Source organism: Morus notabilis, unplaced genomic scaffold, assembly GCF_000414095.1.
Source record: "Morus notabilis unplaced genomic scaffold, ASM41409v2 Scaffold1057, whole genome shotgun sequence".
Lineage (NCBI taxonomy): Eukaryota > Viridiplantae > Streptophyta > Magnoliopsida > Rosales > Moraceae > Morus > Morus notabilis.
This window is the reverse complement of record NW_010357667.1, coordinates 49,452-66,473: the sequence shown is the minus strand read 5'-3', so window position 1 is coordinate 66,473 and position 17,022 is coordinate 49,452. Positions and strand designations below refer to the sequence as shown.

Below are 17,022 nucleotides of genomic sequence, written 5' to 3'. Positions count from 1 at the left end.
ACTTGGGTGACCTTTAGTTCATATGTTTACAATCATAATTCATAATTTTTATTTTTAAAATTTAAATTTTTTATGAAAAAAAATACTGTAACGAATTAAAAATTATGATCCAGAACTATACTATAACCCTCGAAACAAACGGAACAGTATTTTCTCATCGGGCAATTTTGAAAATATCTTTTAAAATGGAACCTCTTTTATTTTTATCTCTTAATATTAACTTATATATTTATACTTTTTAAATTAAAATTAGTGAAAAAATAATTTTTTTAAAATCAGTATGTGGATGTAAAATTTGTAATTTTCTCTTCCTCTTCATCCAAATAAATCCAAACCTGGGCTCCAGGATCCTGGCCCATGTCCAAGCAAACCCAACCCGTTCGCTATATGGAGCTTGTTTTGATAAGTAACGGATTTTATATAATAATCACATTAGATGGCCAAACCGTAGAGTATAATAACATAATTACTCCAATAAATGCAGAACCTATAATGGCATCACATGAAAAAGGAATCTAACCAACACACATATCCCTCGTTCGAGGATCATGAATTGACCACCAAAATGAGATGATTAATTATTTAAACAAACCAATTTGGAAAGGATCATAAGTCATAAAAATTGGTCAAACAAAAAGATACTGGCCATTGTTTTTCTTTAAAACAAACATATATCCCCTTATTTGGTCATTTTGAGTATATTTTTCCCCTTCTACAAACTCAGAAAACGACCATTTAACAGAATGCGGTCAAATTACAAGCTCAGAAAACGACCATTTAAATCCCAATTACAGCTCAAAAAGTGTAATTACGTCCAGTTCATTTAAACTTTTTAATTAGAGAAACTTGTAAAACTAAATAACTGGGTTATTAAAAGTAACTCTAACCATACTAACTATTTCATCTTTTTAGTTAAAATAGTTAAAAATTTAGCCCTTTTTTTAATTTTTCTAAACTTCAATCATTAATAAAATTATTAACTATTTTGGAGAACCCACTTCATACTAATTAAATTAAATTAGCATGAAGCGGTTAACTATTTCATTTTTTACATTATTGTATTCCCTCAACCGTATTAATAAATGCACTCTGAACGGGTTTTTTTTTTCATCTTCAAAATTACACCAATTAATCAACTTAATGTCCCTAACGGTCATTTCTCAATTTTGTCTTCTTCCGAAAGCACTATCCATCTCTCTCTCTTTATTGTTATTTTATCTGTTTACGGATTATGAAAAAGATTGGCCTGTTCAGTTTGTTGATTCGAGTTTTTAATTTGAGTTGAGATGTGATTTTATGTGAGAATTTTTTACTGTAATAAAAAATTTAAATATGATTATTTCTGAGAACTTTTTACTATAGCAAAACTCGAATTCTAAACTCGAATCGACGAAATGAACTAATCTTCTCCGTGAAGATGTAGAAATCAACCATCAATTATTGACAGATCAAAATCCTAGCTAATCCACGTTACCATCTCAAATTCTTTCTCAAACCGATACCACAACCAAGAAACCTCAAAGGTCCCGCAACTTTTCAGTTGAAGAAGGCTGCCTTCTCGTATCTGCATGGCTTAACATCCAGTGTTGATGCAATACAAGGTAATGATAAAAAAATCTGTGAAATATTGGCAAAGAATTTGCGATTACTTTCATCAGCACAAGCATTTCACATCTGAACGCACTGCGAATTTCACTAATGCACGGTTGACCTTGGCTGTAGTACAATCATGTAATGCGATTGTGTAATAAAATTAGTAGCTTTTTCATTAAGAGATCCTGGTAATCCAAAGAATGCATGCCATATCCAAAGATCATATGAAGCCACGGCTTCCAAAATAATTGTTGGCTCATGGATGTGACCAGAATACATACCTTGCCATGCAACAGGACAATTCTTCCACTTCCAATGCATACAGTAAATGCTTCCAAACATTCCAGGAATTCCACGAGCACCATTAATCTTCAGCAATCTAGCAACATCATTAAATTGTTTGGAGATCTCAAATACTCATCCCCAAACACTGCAGTAATTGCTTTGACAAGTTTTTTAAGACTCTCTATGGCAGTGCTTTTGCCAATCCGCACATACTCATCTACAGAATCTGCTGATAATCCATAAGCAAGCATCCTGAAAGCAGCTGAAATTTTTTGAAGAGATGACAAACCGACAATTCCACAAGCACCCTTTCTTTTTTTTTTGACAAAGTACGGATAATAAGCTTCCACGGGATGTTGAATGCGAAAAAAAAAAAGTGCGCGATTCATTCGAAACCTCCTCCGAAATAAACGAGGACCAAATGTCAGTGTTTGAGCAAAATAATCAAGATAAAGTCTGTCACTACCCTGAACTCTATCACGTTGAATAACAGCGTGGTCTGGAATAGAACCACGATGACGTGAAGTTCGACCCTCGTTCGCCGTTTCTTCTTCTTCAATGATTGTTATTGCTAACAAATGAAACTCATCGTCGGAATCATCTTCCAAAAGCATATTGACTTACCGATCACGAGCCATAACTATTGATAATATAGGTTGTCGATAAATAAAATTTAGATGGGTGAACATGAGCAGATAAGGTAATGTTATTTACAGAGGTTGAAATATGGCCGTTGGAAATATAACTTCTGAAACTAAAATAATTCTTTATATTTTAAAATCAATAAATATTAAAATAATATATATTTAGGCCTCGTTCATTTCACCGATTCGAGTTTTCAGTTTTAGGTTTCTACATTAAAACGTTCTCATAAAATGTCACATCTAACTTTTTCTGCTACAGTGAAAAGCTCTCAGAAAATATCACATCTCAACTCAAATTGAAAATTCGAATCCGCAAAGTGAACGAGACTTTAGTTAAAATAAAAAGTGTGGTGGGAGTGACTCATAAAAAATTACTAGCTAAAATTAGTTATTTTAGTTAAAATTTAACTAAAATTTAAAGAGTCATTTGAAGATGGCATATATTGTTTAATTCTTTCATTTCTCGAACGTCGCCCGATTAAATAGTTTTTTGAGAAAAATCCTGCACATTATGTAATGAAACTAAGTAGGAGCTAATTATTAAAATGGGTATTTGCATGCATGTCAAAATTTCTTAACTGGTTGGCCTACTTGTGTGCTATTTATTTTTTCAGTTCATTCCCTCTTTTTGCGACATATATGCGTTTATTAAATTTGACATTTTGAGAATGAGAGATCCTAGCCTGAGAATGTGTAAACAGTCAAATCTATGTAAAACTGATTATTTATGATAATATAACAAAGTTTTACAAGACTTAGACATTACAAAACGAAGGAAGATTTCATTTCTGTGTAACAAGGTTCCAATTAAATCCCTACGGGTTTTTAACACAATTATGCGCTGAATTTGTCGTGGTTTAACAAATTACTCTATAAAAATTTTAATTTTAACACTCAATTCCCTAAACTTGCAAAGTTGTGGCAATGTGCCCCATTATACTAAATTTGTTCAAATTTATTGTTTGAACAATTGAAAGATTTGTTTTACATTTGAATTATGATGTTGAAATTTTTGATTGAACATGTTCTTTCGATACTAATTTAACACAATTATGGATAAAATGAAGCATATTACAACAAATTTATAAGTTGAGGTGACAACTTAATAAAATTAAAAGTTTATCGGACAAGGCTGTACAAACTTAAGAGGTAAATAAGTAAAAAACCCAATCTGTGCCATATATATGTATGTACCCTTTTTTTTAATAGAATGTATGTATGTATGTATATTCATGTATAAAAGAAAAGGAAAAAAAAAATAAAACGGGCCATCATCACATGGGACTGAGAATCTTCAGCTTAATCCAAGATTTAGATATAACATATACAATATAATAAAAAAAATACTAAATGTTTACAAATTTCATTCTGTCCATAAACTTCAGACCACATGGTTGCCAAAGGGGGAAAAATAAAGTCTGACAACTCTAAGTTATTTTCCAAATTGATGGCCTTATGCGAATCTGACTAGTCAGATATTTTCCAACTTATTACATAGTACTTTTGTTAGTTCAACGAAGTTAAAAACGAAAAATAAAAAAGGGAGCTTTTTAACTTTGAAATTGTCTCCAATGCCATGCTAATTAATGTGTCAATTATAAATATAATATTTAAGTGTAAAAAATACTTTCCAATACAATGCTATTTATTTTGTCAAATTTCTAATATGCTATATTTTGTATTAAATTTCTCACTAAATATAGTATATGAAAAATTTAGCATTTGATTATTATTGATTAAAATATTTACTTTTTCCTTGTAATCATGCGACTTTTACATTTTCTAATTATTTTAAAAATAAAATTTACTTTTACAACTTTCAAAGCTTAATAATTATAAGAAAAAGTAGATTTAACATTTTAAATAACATTATGTATTGAAACAAAAATAAAAATAACATACTGTATCATACTTTTTAATGTTAAATATATAATTGACATTAGCGTTTACATTGAATATGGTCTTTGGTAAAATATATCCCCTAAGGCAAACAATGCATGCATATTGGTGGGGTTGGCCACCTTTAGCATTCTTCTTTGACCCGTTTAAATGTAAAATTAGATAGAAAGGCCGCCCTTTAATTGCAAGCACAAAAATACCACGAATTTTTCATTGAGCTCCGAGGGTTTTTCTTCTTTTCTTATAATAATAATAATAATAATAATAATAATAATAATAATATTATTATTATTATATTTTTTATGGCATTCCTAAAGATTCTCTTTGAATTATATTCATAAACATCAATCTCATATTTATTAGGATTATTGATTGTGTAGGAGTACATAACTATTGGTAACTTCTTAAATAAAGGTCACCACAGAATATTTATGTCTCTATTTTCTATCTGATAGTTTCCATATTATTCTTGCTCTCCCTACTAAGAGGGATTTTGAGCCATTGAAATTTGTGGTTGTTCAAATAACACTCGTACACTGTATGCATCAAGACTGTGATTAGATCGTCATTTAGGAGTAACATGAAGTTACCGTGGTTGATTCCAAACTAATAACAACAATAACAACAACAATAATAATAATAATAATAATAATAATAATAATAATAATTATTATTATTATTATTATTATTATTATTATTATTATTGTTGTTGTTATTGTTGTTATTAGTTTGGAATCAACCACGGTAACTTCATGTTACTCCTAAATGACGATCTAATCACAGTCTTGATGCATACAGTGTACGAGTGTTATTTGAACAACCACAAATTTCAATGGCTCAAAATCCCTCTTAGTAGGGAGAGCAAGAATAATATGGAAACTATCAGATAGAAAATAGAGACATAAATATTCTGTGGTGACCTTTATTTAAGAAGTTACCAATAGTTATGTACTCCTACACAATCAATAATCCTAATAAATATGAGATTGATGTTTATGAATATAATTCAAAGAGAATCTGGCATGGGAAAATTTTTTTTTTTTATCAACCAAAAAAAAAAAAAAAAAAAGAGTAGAACTCTGCTACTCAAGAGAACCATTCAAAAGTCAATAAAATGTGTTCTGCTGAAATTGGCCTGCATCACTTGAGTAATATATTATTAAATTATCATCAGTAATCTACTAGGTTATATCACCAAAATCAAAGAGTAACACTGGTCGCCGCTGGTGACTGATTGCCAGAGTATTTTACTAGATTACCACTGCAAATCTATTGAACTATGTAGTCTTATTGGTTGTTTTGCTTTTGCTTTTTTGGTGGAGTAGGCTTCTAAGAAACTTATTTCTTTTTTCTATGATTTTTTTTTTATGAGAATGATTTTTTCTTTTTCGAAACAAAAAGAAATGTGCGAAAGGACTAAATAATACTTAAATTAATTTATTTTTTGTTAATACAATTATATGTAATATATTTATATAAAAATGAGTTTTGAATGATTACCATTAAATATAGAAATTCAATGAATCTAATTTAGTTAATTTTTATAAATTTTTTTTGGTCAATTATCTAATTTATTTCAATTGTCAAATCAATATTTTAAAGTTAAAATAATACTACTCATTGATCAATAAATACTCGAATAACTGTTAAAACCACACCCATAATGGATATATGTGTAATTCATTGATCATAAGAGCAATATAGAATTTTTAAAAAAATTACATTTATGAAACATTGGCTTAGTTCTTTGTTCCTTTATATTCTCATTATATATATATTTGAAATATACTCTATCAATATTTTATATTACAATAGAAACATACAATATAATTAAATTCAAATGATCTTATTGAATCATAAGATTATTCTTGTCACATGACATGAGGGGATTAAAGAATAGAGACGTGAGTTCTGAACTTTTCCTTTTAAAGTAGCTATTCATTTATTTTTATGTAGTTTTCTTTTGTGTCAAAAAAACGATGGATAATCTATTTTGCAGATATATTCGTACTTTATAGATATTGGTTGAAAAGTATCAATATTTCTCGAAGACTCGAAGGAATAAAAATATCTTTACCCTCATTTGTGTTGAGGATTTCGACATCATTATTATAGAAAACGTCGATGCGAGTATCTCTATATGCAGTTCCTTGCTTGGAAATTACTTGTTGCGTTGGAAATTAACAAAATCAGCATATCAGCTTTTTTTTTTTTTTTTTTTTTGTCACATAAGCATGTCAGCTTGTTATTTAACATAGAATTTTCTATTTAAAAAAAAAAAAAAAACATAGAATTTGCTTTATCTTTTTAAACAATCATTTTCTTTGAATTACTAGTCTTGATTCGACCATCTTTTCCAACCCATAGGATTCAGAGAATATTGATCTTGGACTTCCTTTATTAAGGAATGTTGGACTTCTGTGGAGGTTTTTCTCCTTGTTGCAACTCGTTATTAAGAAAAATTTGACAATTGCACTTTAAATTTTAAAGAAATTGTTTTCTTGCATAATCGAGTCCGAACTTTTAAATTTGATAATTGCACTTTAAATTAGTATCAATTGAGATACAATAATTAAGAAATACCATTAAATTGACAGTTTAAAATACAAAATTCTCACCTAAAAGAAAAAGATCATCATTTTTAAAAATATATCACGTATAAATCTCATGTATTAAACTTAAATTGTTATTATTATGAAATATTTAGATGTAAGTTTTTAAAATAAAAAAATTTAGAGTTTTTCATGTTAAAGACGATAATTTGAGATGTAACAGTGTAATTTACTTAAAAAAAAGAAAAAGAAAAGAGCAATAGATAAAAAAAGGGAAATTATATCAGGAATAAGGAAAAGATCAAAATTCACAGAGAAGACCAGTCAACTTGGAATCCGCCCTAGTTTTCAACGTTTCATATTGCATAAACACACGGAAAATAAATAAATAGAAATAAAAAATAAATAAACAACGCGTTTTTAGCCATTATTACAGTCAAAAGCTGCCTTTCAGAGAACAAGAACAAGAACAAAACATTGACAACAACTCCCCCCACTATTAAAAAAAAAAAAAAGTCCAAGCTTCACCACTCCACTATTCAACGCCAAATTAAAACCCAAAAACAAAAAATATAAAAAATACATAATAATAATACACAACCAAAAAATAAAAATAAAAAAAAAACGAGATACAAAACCACATTTGTGATTCTTGAGCCGAAAAAAAAAAAAAAAACGAAGAAATGAAATGAAATCTGGAGGCATTTGATTTGAGCTTGTTGGCGTTTTCTTCTTCTTCTTCTTCTTCCATGGAGAAGGTCGTCGGCCGCTCTGCCGACGGCGCTCTGCAACTCAATCCAGGCTCTCGGAAGAGGCTTCGACGTCACCTCCGATATTCGCCTTCTCTACTGCAAAGGCGCTCATGGCTCCAGGCTTGTGCAGATTGACGAGGCTCGGACCAGAGATCTCCCTCTCTCCGGCGGTCTTCTTCTGCCGAATGTCTCCGTCGATATCGATTGCTCTCCGCAGGAAACAAGAACCGAGAGAGTTCCCGTTTGCTCCTTCCATGTGGTAACTGCTTGTGATTCTGTCGAGATTGAATTTTCAAGATAATTTGGTGATGTTGATTGGGGAATTTTTGCTCTCTTTATTGCGTTTCGAGGCTTCGACTTCGGATGATAAGATGTTTGATGTCTCGCTTATTTCTAGAAGCTGTTGTGTCGATTAAATGGTCTTTGATAACGTTAATTCTTAATTAGAAATTCTGAAAAGTACTATCTTCTTGAGATTAATATACTTACTAGTAGTCTTTTTGTTGTCAATGTTTTATGCCAGTTTCTTTTCTTGATTGTTTTTGTGAAAGTCTCTGCTTTTGATACTCTAGGTTGAAATAGGAATACCAAATGGTAAAACAAACTATATATTAGATCCTCAGTTGTTGAGTCCGTACGACTTACTAGTTTCAGACAAATAGGCTATGAACTTTGGTGATAGAATGGAGTTTAAGAATGCGCTTTGAGAGTACCCAATATGTTTCAATGTGTGTCCTGGCCAAGTTTTGGGCTTTATAAGGTCGATATTGTTTGTTAGTATCGTTTTCAAAGGTTGAGATATTACAATTAGTAAGTATTTTTGTTTGCCCTGGTCTTTTGGTCGATATTGTTTGTTAGTATCGTTTTTAAAGGTTGAGATATTACAATTAGTAAGTATTTTTGTTTGCCCTGGTCTTTTGGAGAAGTCTTTTGGAAATGCTTTTGAGGTTTTATTCGATAGGGATGTAGATTTATTAGCCCTATTGGGGCTAAATGAGAATGGTGATAGACAAGCAATTGTGTAGAGAAGGAAGAGATAAGGCTGAATTTGCAAATCTGTATTCTATCTGGTTTCAGCTACCTAATGCATCAAAGAAATTAGGATGCATTCTTGATGAAGTCTTCTAAAGTTTCTGGCATTGCTGTTTTTGAAAAGTTCATGTGCTTTGTATCACCCGGTCCTAGTTTTATTATCTTGCAGACTTTTGCTATCGGAATGCAAATGTTGCACGTTGTTTTACCTAATTGTTGAACCAACATTTTTGTGACTTTATTCCTTTGGCGTTTGAATGACAGATGGCAGAAATCTTTAATAAGAGATCTGGTATATCAGGCATTATTCCCCTTGGAAGCTTTAATTCCATGTTCAATTTCACCGGCTCTTGGCAAGTTGATGCAGCAGTTACCAAATCACTTGCAATGGTTGGATACCTAATTCCTCTGTATAAAGTTAAACTAGAAAAGCAAAATTTAGTCTTGCATGAAGAAGTCAAGCATGCTGTTCCGCACACTTGGGATCCTGCATCATTGGCAAGGTGAGAATTTTTCATTCATGTTTCAAAATACGTTGGCTGCGAAATATGTCTTTTCGAACCTTAATACCTTAAACGAGATATTTAATGTTGACTGAATTAGTGGGATACTATCTCTCAATAAGTTAAGATGCGCTATTATGTTAGCTAATAGACCGCCAAGAGGACCTATGTTTTAACAGCACCAAATACCAAATAATAAATATATCAAGTTCGTATGTATTGCTATATAAAATGTAGTTTGTGATGTATTATCTGCACATATTTTTACTTTTAGATTCTAGTAAAAGGCTATAGATTATAGAAGACAAACTAAATATACCTCAGAAAATGGCGGAGACCACCCCCCTGAATGCAGTTCTTATTTTAACATGTTCAAGCGTCATATTATGGACTTTGTTTCCCTATTTTATCTTGTAGCAGCGATCTAATTCAGCGGTCTTTGATATGTAAATTTATTTGCTATGAATGAGGACGGGCTGACAAAAATTTTCCACTTTTTTTTTCCTATATTATTTTTCAGTTTCATTGAAAATTTTGGTACTCATGTTGTTACGTCTGCAACTATTGGTGGAAGAGATGTGGTTTACATCAGGCAACACCAGTCATCTCCTTTGTCAGCAATGGACATTGAGAATTATGTGAATGACATGGGTGATCATAGGTTTCAGGACTCCACAAGCCAGTCAAGCGCTGGCCCCTTAAAGTACAAAGATAAGGTTCGGGTGACAGTACAATTTTACATCAATTTTTTTCTTTCGGAAGAAAACAAAATCTTATATTAATAAGTTATTCAATTTCTCAAATTTTCATCACTTTCTAAGTTCTGCGTGCTAATTGCATCATCTGCCTCTTTCTTGAAATAGTTTTGAGGATATCAATAGGTTTTTGTTTAGCTTTTTCTGTAAAGAAAAAAAATATCTGCTTTCACACAGTTACTTTCCATTCAGAATTCAATTTTCCGCTGCAGGGTGTAACAGTTATTTTTAGAAGACGAGGTGGGGATGATCTTGAGCAAAGTCATGCCAAGTGGGCAGAGACAGTAAGATTAGCACCAGATGTGATCAACATGACGTTTACTCCCATTGTTTCTTTACTTGAAGGAGTACCTGGAATAAAGCATTTAGCCCGTGCAATTGACTTATATTTGGAGTGTAAGATTAATTTATAATTTGCTTCTACTGAAGATACATATTGTCCACATATGATGATGCTAATATGTTTTTTTTTGCCCCCTATATTCTATATTACATACCTGAGGTTTTCTAGGGGTTTACAATTGGTTGATTTTAGCTGCCCTGGGAAAAGTGTCAACTTGATATATGAACAATCATGTTCATCGATCAACCAACTATCGTCTAGTAAATAATGTTTCTTGGTTGCTTTACCACATGGGGTTTAAAAGAAAAAAGTATATATACGATCATTTTTTTCACAGAGCTGATTTAGATGGAGCCTTTGTTGCCAAACTGTTCATTTCAACTTGTCGTTGGAATATTTCCTTCTTGATAGGTGAAAACTAAAACATTTGACTGAGACTCAACGAACCTTAATAATACCTACTTTGATTTTTCATTCTTGAATAGTTTGCCCTTTTTTAAATCCTCCTGACATGTTTTGCTTTATGAGTATATTGTGTGCTTGGCATATTCTAGTCTTGTATACTTCCTCTTAATGATCTTTCTACTGCAATGTAGTGTAGTGTTCTGGCTATTGTAGATGATTTTCTGACATTTTTATTCAATTGTGATTGTTTTAATCAGACAAGCCACCTATTGAAGATCTGCAGTATTTCTTGGATTTTCAAATTGCACGAGCTTGGGCCCCTGAGGTGAATAATCTACAGAGAAAGGAACCCGTGTGTTCATCTCTTCAGTTCAGCTTGATGGGTCCAAAGCTTTATGTTAGCCCGGATCAGGTATTTCTCATGGTTTAAGGACTCCTTTTATACAAGTAATACTAACCATACTGTCATTGCATGTCCGTGTGTGTGTGAGAGAGAGAGGGGGGGGATGGCGTGGTGTGGAATTCGGAGTATGTTACTGTGGCAAAAGGGGAATTATAAACAAAAGGAAACCTCAAACTAAGAACTGAGAGCTCAACAGTCAACAGCATATAGTACGCAATTTTAGATTTAGGAGTTAATAATGCCTAGGAAATAGATAATTGCAAAGCTATCTCGTTACAGAACTCATAAATAAGTGCAAATCTACAAAGCGTAGATGTTCAGCCTTCATGATTTTCTCCATCAAAGAATGTATCACCTTTTGCTGTATCTCAAGCCTCTTGGTTGAACCATAATTGTTTCAGCTAAGTCAAAAACTGTCCATGTTTTTACAGGTAACTGTAGGCCGCAAGCCTGTCACTGGTCTTAGACTTGGCCTTGAGGGCATCAAGCAAAACCGGCTTTCCGTACATTTGCAGCATTTAGTGTCTCTTCCTAAAATCCTTCAACCTCACTGGGACATTCACGTGGCCATCGGTGCCCCTAGATGGCATGGTCCAGAGGAGCAAGATAGCCGTTGGTTTGAACCAATTAAGTGGAAGAACTTCTCCCATGTAAGCACTGCGCCAATAGAGTACACAGATACTTGCATAGGAGACCTTTCAGGTGTTCATATTGTCACCGGAGCTCAACTTGGTGTCTGGGATTTCGGCGCCAAAAATGTCTTGCACCTCAAACTTCTCTTCTCCAAAGTTCCAGGTTGCACAATAAGGCGGTCTGTTTGGGATCACAACCCTTCCACCGCATCTTCCGTGCAAAAGCCCGATGGCTCTTCTTCATCATATGTAAACAGCAGAACCCCGGACGATAAAAAGGAGGATAGCTCAACCCAAACCGGGAAATTAGCGAAAATTGTAGACATGACGGAAATGTTAAAGGGTCCGCAGGACATTCCAGGTCATTGGTTGGTCACGGGTGCCAAGCTCGGAGTAGACAAGGGAAAGATTGTATTGAGAGTGAAATATTCCTTGCTGAATTATTGATCATCTTTTGTGCTTTGTAATTTTAGGCTTTCCCACTAGGAATTTAGTTGAGCATTCTTTGCACAGCCTGTCCCTGTTATTTTGTTTTGTACATTTTGTTCTTTTTTCTTGTGAAGTCATCTCGGTTGCTAGTCACAATCATTATTTGTCTGAGAGGTCTTTTTTTTTTTTCTTTACAAAATTTATTTTACATAATTTGTTCATCACAAAACAAGATTATGCTTCTGAGTAATAATAGATTTGTCTTAGTTTATATATATACATCAATGATTCTCTGTTTCTAGACTGATAAACACTTATCTCTACGGGTAAAATTGGCGATGAAGGCTTCCTGTTTTCCTGTCTGTAGCTTTCTTAAGATTGTCAAATTTATCCATAATTCGCGTACAAAACTTTTGTGCAAAGACATTTATGTTGTCGAATAATAAATGGATTTGGAATAATTAATATATAAATAAGAACGAAGTAGTCCCTCAAAAAAAAAAAAAAAAAAAAAAACGTAGTAAAATTTCCCCAATGTGACGACTGCGTGTTCATTTGCTGATTGCTTTGTAACGTCTGTTTCCAAAAGGAAATATCCAATAACTTCATCAGAAAACTTGCTTTGGCTTCACTATTAAAACTCTAGAACACGCCAATTAAGAATAGAGCTTTGTCATTAGTAGTTTTTTATTGACAATTTTTGTCGTTATCAATATTACTCATATCTTACTATTTATTATTATAAATATTATGCTAATAAATGCAAAATGTCCTAGTTTTAGAAAGATCAGTAGTCCCCAACGCCGGCAGACATTACGCCCATAATGCGTCTTTCAGGAGACATCCAACTAACAAAATGTTCACTCTTCTGTCGATTAGTCCGATGTTCAAATCCTCATACTAAAAACCAAAAAGAAGAGGGAACAAAAAGATCCTCCGACCCAATTATCTGATCAGATCAGATTCCAAGCTGAGGTTTTTGGTTTAATTGTTCGAGGCGCAAGTGAGTATTCACAATGAGACAAATTGTGACTGCAGCCTTAATACAGTGTAGCTATCAATAATGAGTGGGTGAAAATCACTAACGTCTTGTTATTTTTCTTCTTGCTCTTTTCTCATTATCTTTTTGCCAGAAGCATTATAAAATTACTTGCAAGAGTGTATTCCCTAGAGTGAACCAAACCAATATGGCTTAGAACATCATGTACGTCGTCCAAACAGTTAAGCCGGCTTACTTAGTCAAACTACTTCTTATGTCGGAACAAGACAAACAAATCGGAGTCTAAATCGGAATAGTATTACATTAGAGCATATCGTTAAATTAGTGTATCAACGCTAAATTTTAGCATCTGAGCAGAAATATTATTCTTCAATACAGTGTTACTTTTTGTGCCAAATTGTTGTATGCTATACTTACTACCAAGTATAACATCTAGCAAATTTGACGTTTTATTGTTGTTAGCTTATATATTTAGAGCATTATTAATGTAATGTTATGATTTATGCGTCAATGACAAATTTCACATTTGAGTGTAAAAAATACTCACCAATGCAGTGTTGTTTATCGTGCTAAATTTGTCAAATGCTATACTTTACGGTAAATTTACCACTGTATGACAAATTTAATATTTGATTACTATTAGTAGCTATATAATTTACCTTTTCATTTAATTATTGCAACATAAAACATTTTTAAATTGTTTTAGAATTAAAAGTTTATTTTACTTTTAAAGTTTAATGATTATGGTAAAACATAGATTTAACATTTGAAATAACACTGTGTATTAGAGTAAAAATTAAAATAACATATTAAATATGTTATATTTACAAATTTTGATGCTAAATAGTCTTTGGAATTAGTATCTATATTGAAAACGGTCTTAATAGTTGGAACCAAACTTATATAAGGGATGCATATACGACTTATATATGACACTTGTAACATTAATATGGTGCTAAGTAGCACTAGTAGAGTTCTCTATTAGGGGTGGCAATTCGTATTACGTGCCGTGTTTGTGTCGTGTTTTGATCGTTTCTTTTTAAATTTACAGTCAACTCGAACATGACCCATGACACGAAATTTTTTAAAAACCGTAACACGAACATGATACGACCACTTTACGGGTTGACACGACACGAAAATGACCCGTGCCACGAAATTGACTCGTGAATCCGAAATTGACACGAAAATTGTATACTTTTATTTAGTTTTTTACATATTAGAAATAACTTAAAATTCATAACACACTAAAATACAATAACATCTATTGAAATTAAGCAAATAATAATATAAGATTTTGAGTATAACTATCATGATATCACAAGTTCATAATAAAATAAAAAATATGTAATGAAAAATATATGTATTTTTTAGTTTTTTACGAGTTTCGTGTCGTGTTCAGGTTAAGCGGGTCTAACCTAAAATTGACTCGTATTTTTCATATCAATTTCAGGTTGACCTAATTCTGACCTTAACATCTTTTTTCTCAACCCTAACCCATGAAATTCGTGTCGTTTTCAAATCGTATTATCATGTCGTGACCCATATTACCGGCCCTACTCTCTACTAGTTCCGGTAAACAAAGGCAAATCAATCGAAGATTGTAGTACAACACCTGATGTATACACTTATCACGAGAAAAGCATTAAGGGAATATTGTCACACTTGCAATAATATATAATAGAGCTTAGTATTCATGATTCAACTACTTCGTTAGCATTTTTCTCTATACTACACAAAATTCAACTTTATGAGGTCAATTTTTCCTTTTCTTAAAGAAAGAAAAAAAAAAAGAAAAGAGGTTCGAGTGGGCAATTACTGATAACAAGGAAAATTATTACATCCCAATTCTGACTCCCACAAGAATTAATTAATACTATCGCAAACCTATCAAAGACATCCACACCATAGAAAGTCTAAGTGTTGAATTAATGCACCGAAGCAGTCAAATTTTATGTGCAAAACAATGTGAATACTGCTTGAGCCTTGAGTAACATGTCCTAATTCAAGTGTATGTCAGCCTTCTTTTTTAATTTCCCCTAATTATCGACAACATATCAATGTGTCCTTTTCTCTTGTGTATGTTCGGACCCACAAAAGGAAAACAAACCTATAATTTGCCTAAAAACCGTAAATAAAAAATCTCATTATAGAGACATTTGCATAACAAACATTTATGTGACTTTCTGAAGCTTTTTCAGACTCATATCATGACAATATAGCGTCTATATAATACCAAGTGCCGAATGTGATTGCTACTACGAGGCACATGCTTGTGTCCAAAAGCAAAGTGAAGACAAATTTTTTAGGAACACTTCTTAATTTTGGTGCATATCCGATGATGCTATTCTATACACTGTTTTAATGCTTATCTCAGTTACATATAGAAATCAGATAGAGAATATAAAAAAGTAGTGTTAAAGACGCTGATTCTAATATGAGTTTTTATGCCAATTTTGAGTTGATATTTTCTTATTAGCAAATAATCATATATTATCTCTTATTATTAATTAATGAAACAATCTCTGATAACTGATGATAACTCAAATTAGGTAAAAAAAAAAAGAAAAAGGAAATATAGTCTCGTATCCCTAATATTATTTATATATAAACAACAAAAGTAAATCTTTCTCACTCTTCACAAATTAAAAACTTTCTTTCTTACTCTTCACAAATTAAAAACTTGTAGGATGATATATAATATAAGGTTCCCTAACACATGCATGGTATCATCATTGTCGCATTTTTGTTTTGTTTTGTTTTGTCTCATATTATTTTTGTTTTTGTTTTGTTTTTATTTTTTATTAATTAGGCATCATTCAGTTTATTGATTTGAATTTTTAATACGATGTGATTTTATATGAGAGCTTTTAATTATAGTAAAAAAGTTAGATGTGATTTTTTGTGAGAGTTTTTAACTGTAGCAAAACTGAAATTAAAAACTCGAATCGGTAAAATGAACGGGGAATATTTTACGCACTTTTACCCTATAATTATTAATTCAAAGTCAGATGGCATTAACGTATGTGTTACCAATACCGGCTCTTTTTTTTTTTTCTTTTCATTTCCTTTTCTTTTCTATTATGAAAAGAAGAAGAAGAACAGTCGGTATTGGTACACAAATTCAAGGGCGGGAAAGAAAAGAGACCTAGAAAGCTCTCTGTTGATAAATGTTGGTTGTGCACTTGGCAAGCAGTACAGAAAATTGAAATTCTAATTAATTTAAGTCCCGTTCATTTCACCGATTCGAGTTTAAAATTTAAGTTTTGCTACGGTAAAAAACTCGTAGAAACAGTCACATTTGACTCTTTTGCTACAGTAAAAAGCTCTCACATAAAATCACATATAAACTCGAATTAAAAACTCGAATCAGCGAACTAAATGACCTTAGAGTCCAATCAAGAGGTTAAAGTCGTCTCCCTCTTTGTTGGAGGCTAATTATTTTCAAGCCAATTACATGTAAAGTACTCAACGTCAACACTTTTGCAAATAATCATGATGTTTTATTTTATGTGGAAAATAAATTCTTTGTGCATATATAAATGTTCTTGGTCTTTTAAAATTCCAAATAAAAGAAATGAGACGCATCATTTATTCACGAGATTATAAATTCTCATATTTTTATCGGTAGAAATAATTTTTTTTTAATATAAATCAGAATGTTAAGATCAACTTGTGCAATATGCATGCAGTAGAATTTTTAGCTAACAAGTTAATCCTTTTTTAACTCACGGTAAAGTTACTAGTTGACGGGTCTTAGGAGAGTAATTAATCGAATCTATTTGTCATCACGAA

The 17,022-nt window shown here is 31.9% G+C and overlaps 1 protein-coding gene across 1 annotated transcript; it reads left to right on the top strand.

Moving 5' to 3' along the window:
- Positions 1 to 2,555: 2,555 nt before the first annotated feature.
- LOC21388567 (MACPF domain-containing protein CAD1) lies at positions 2,556 to 12,498 on the top strand. Its single transcript, XM_024172741.1, has 7 exons — positions 2,556 to 2,578; positions 7,732 to 7,984; positions 9,022 to 9,260; positions 9,781 to 9,976; positions 10,228 to 10,411; positions 11,021 to 11,175; positions 11,598 to 12,498. Exons 1-7 carry the CDS (start codon positions 2,556 to 2,558, stop codon positions 12,243 to 12,245), a joined length of 1,698 nt encoding a protein of 565 aa, XP_024028509.1. The 3' UTR covers positions 12,246 to 12,498.
- Positions 12,499 to 17,022: the final 4,524 nt, after the last annotated feature.

Excerpts from the sequence above, each read along its gene's own strand:
- LOC21388567 (XM_024172741.1), top strand. The coding sequence starts at position 2,556 with ATGGGTGAACATGAGCAGATAAG. Across the intron at positions 9,261-9,780 it reads GATCCTGCATCATTGGCAAG|TTTCATTGAAAATTTTGGTA; the intron begins GTGAGAATTTTT and ends ATTATTTTTCAG. Across the intron at positions 10,412-11,020 it reads AATTGACTTATATTTGGAGT|ACAAGCCACCTATTGAAGAT; the intron begins GTAAGATTAATT and ends TGTTTTAATCAG.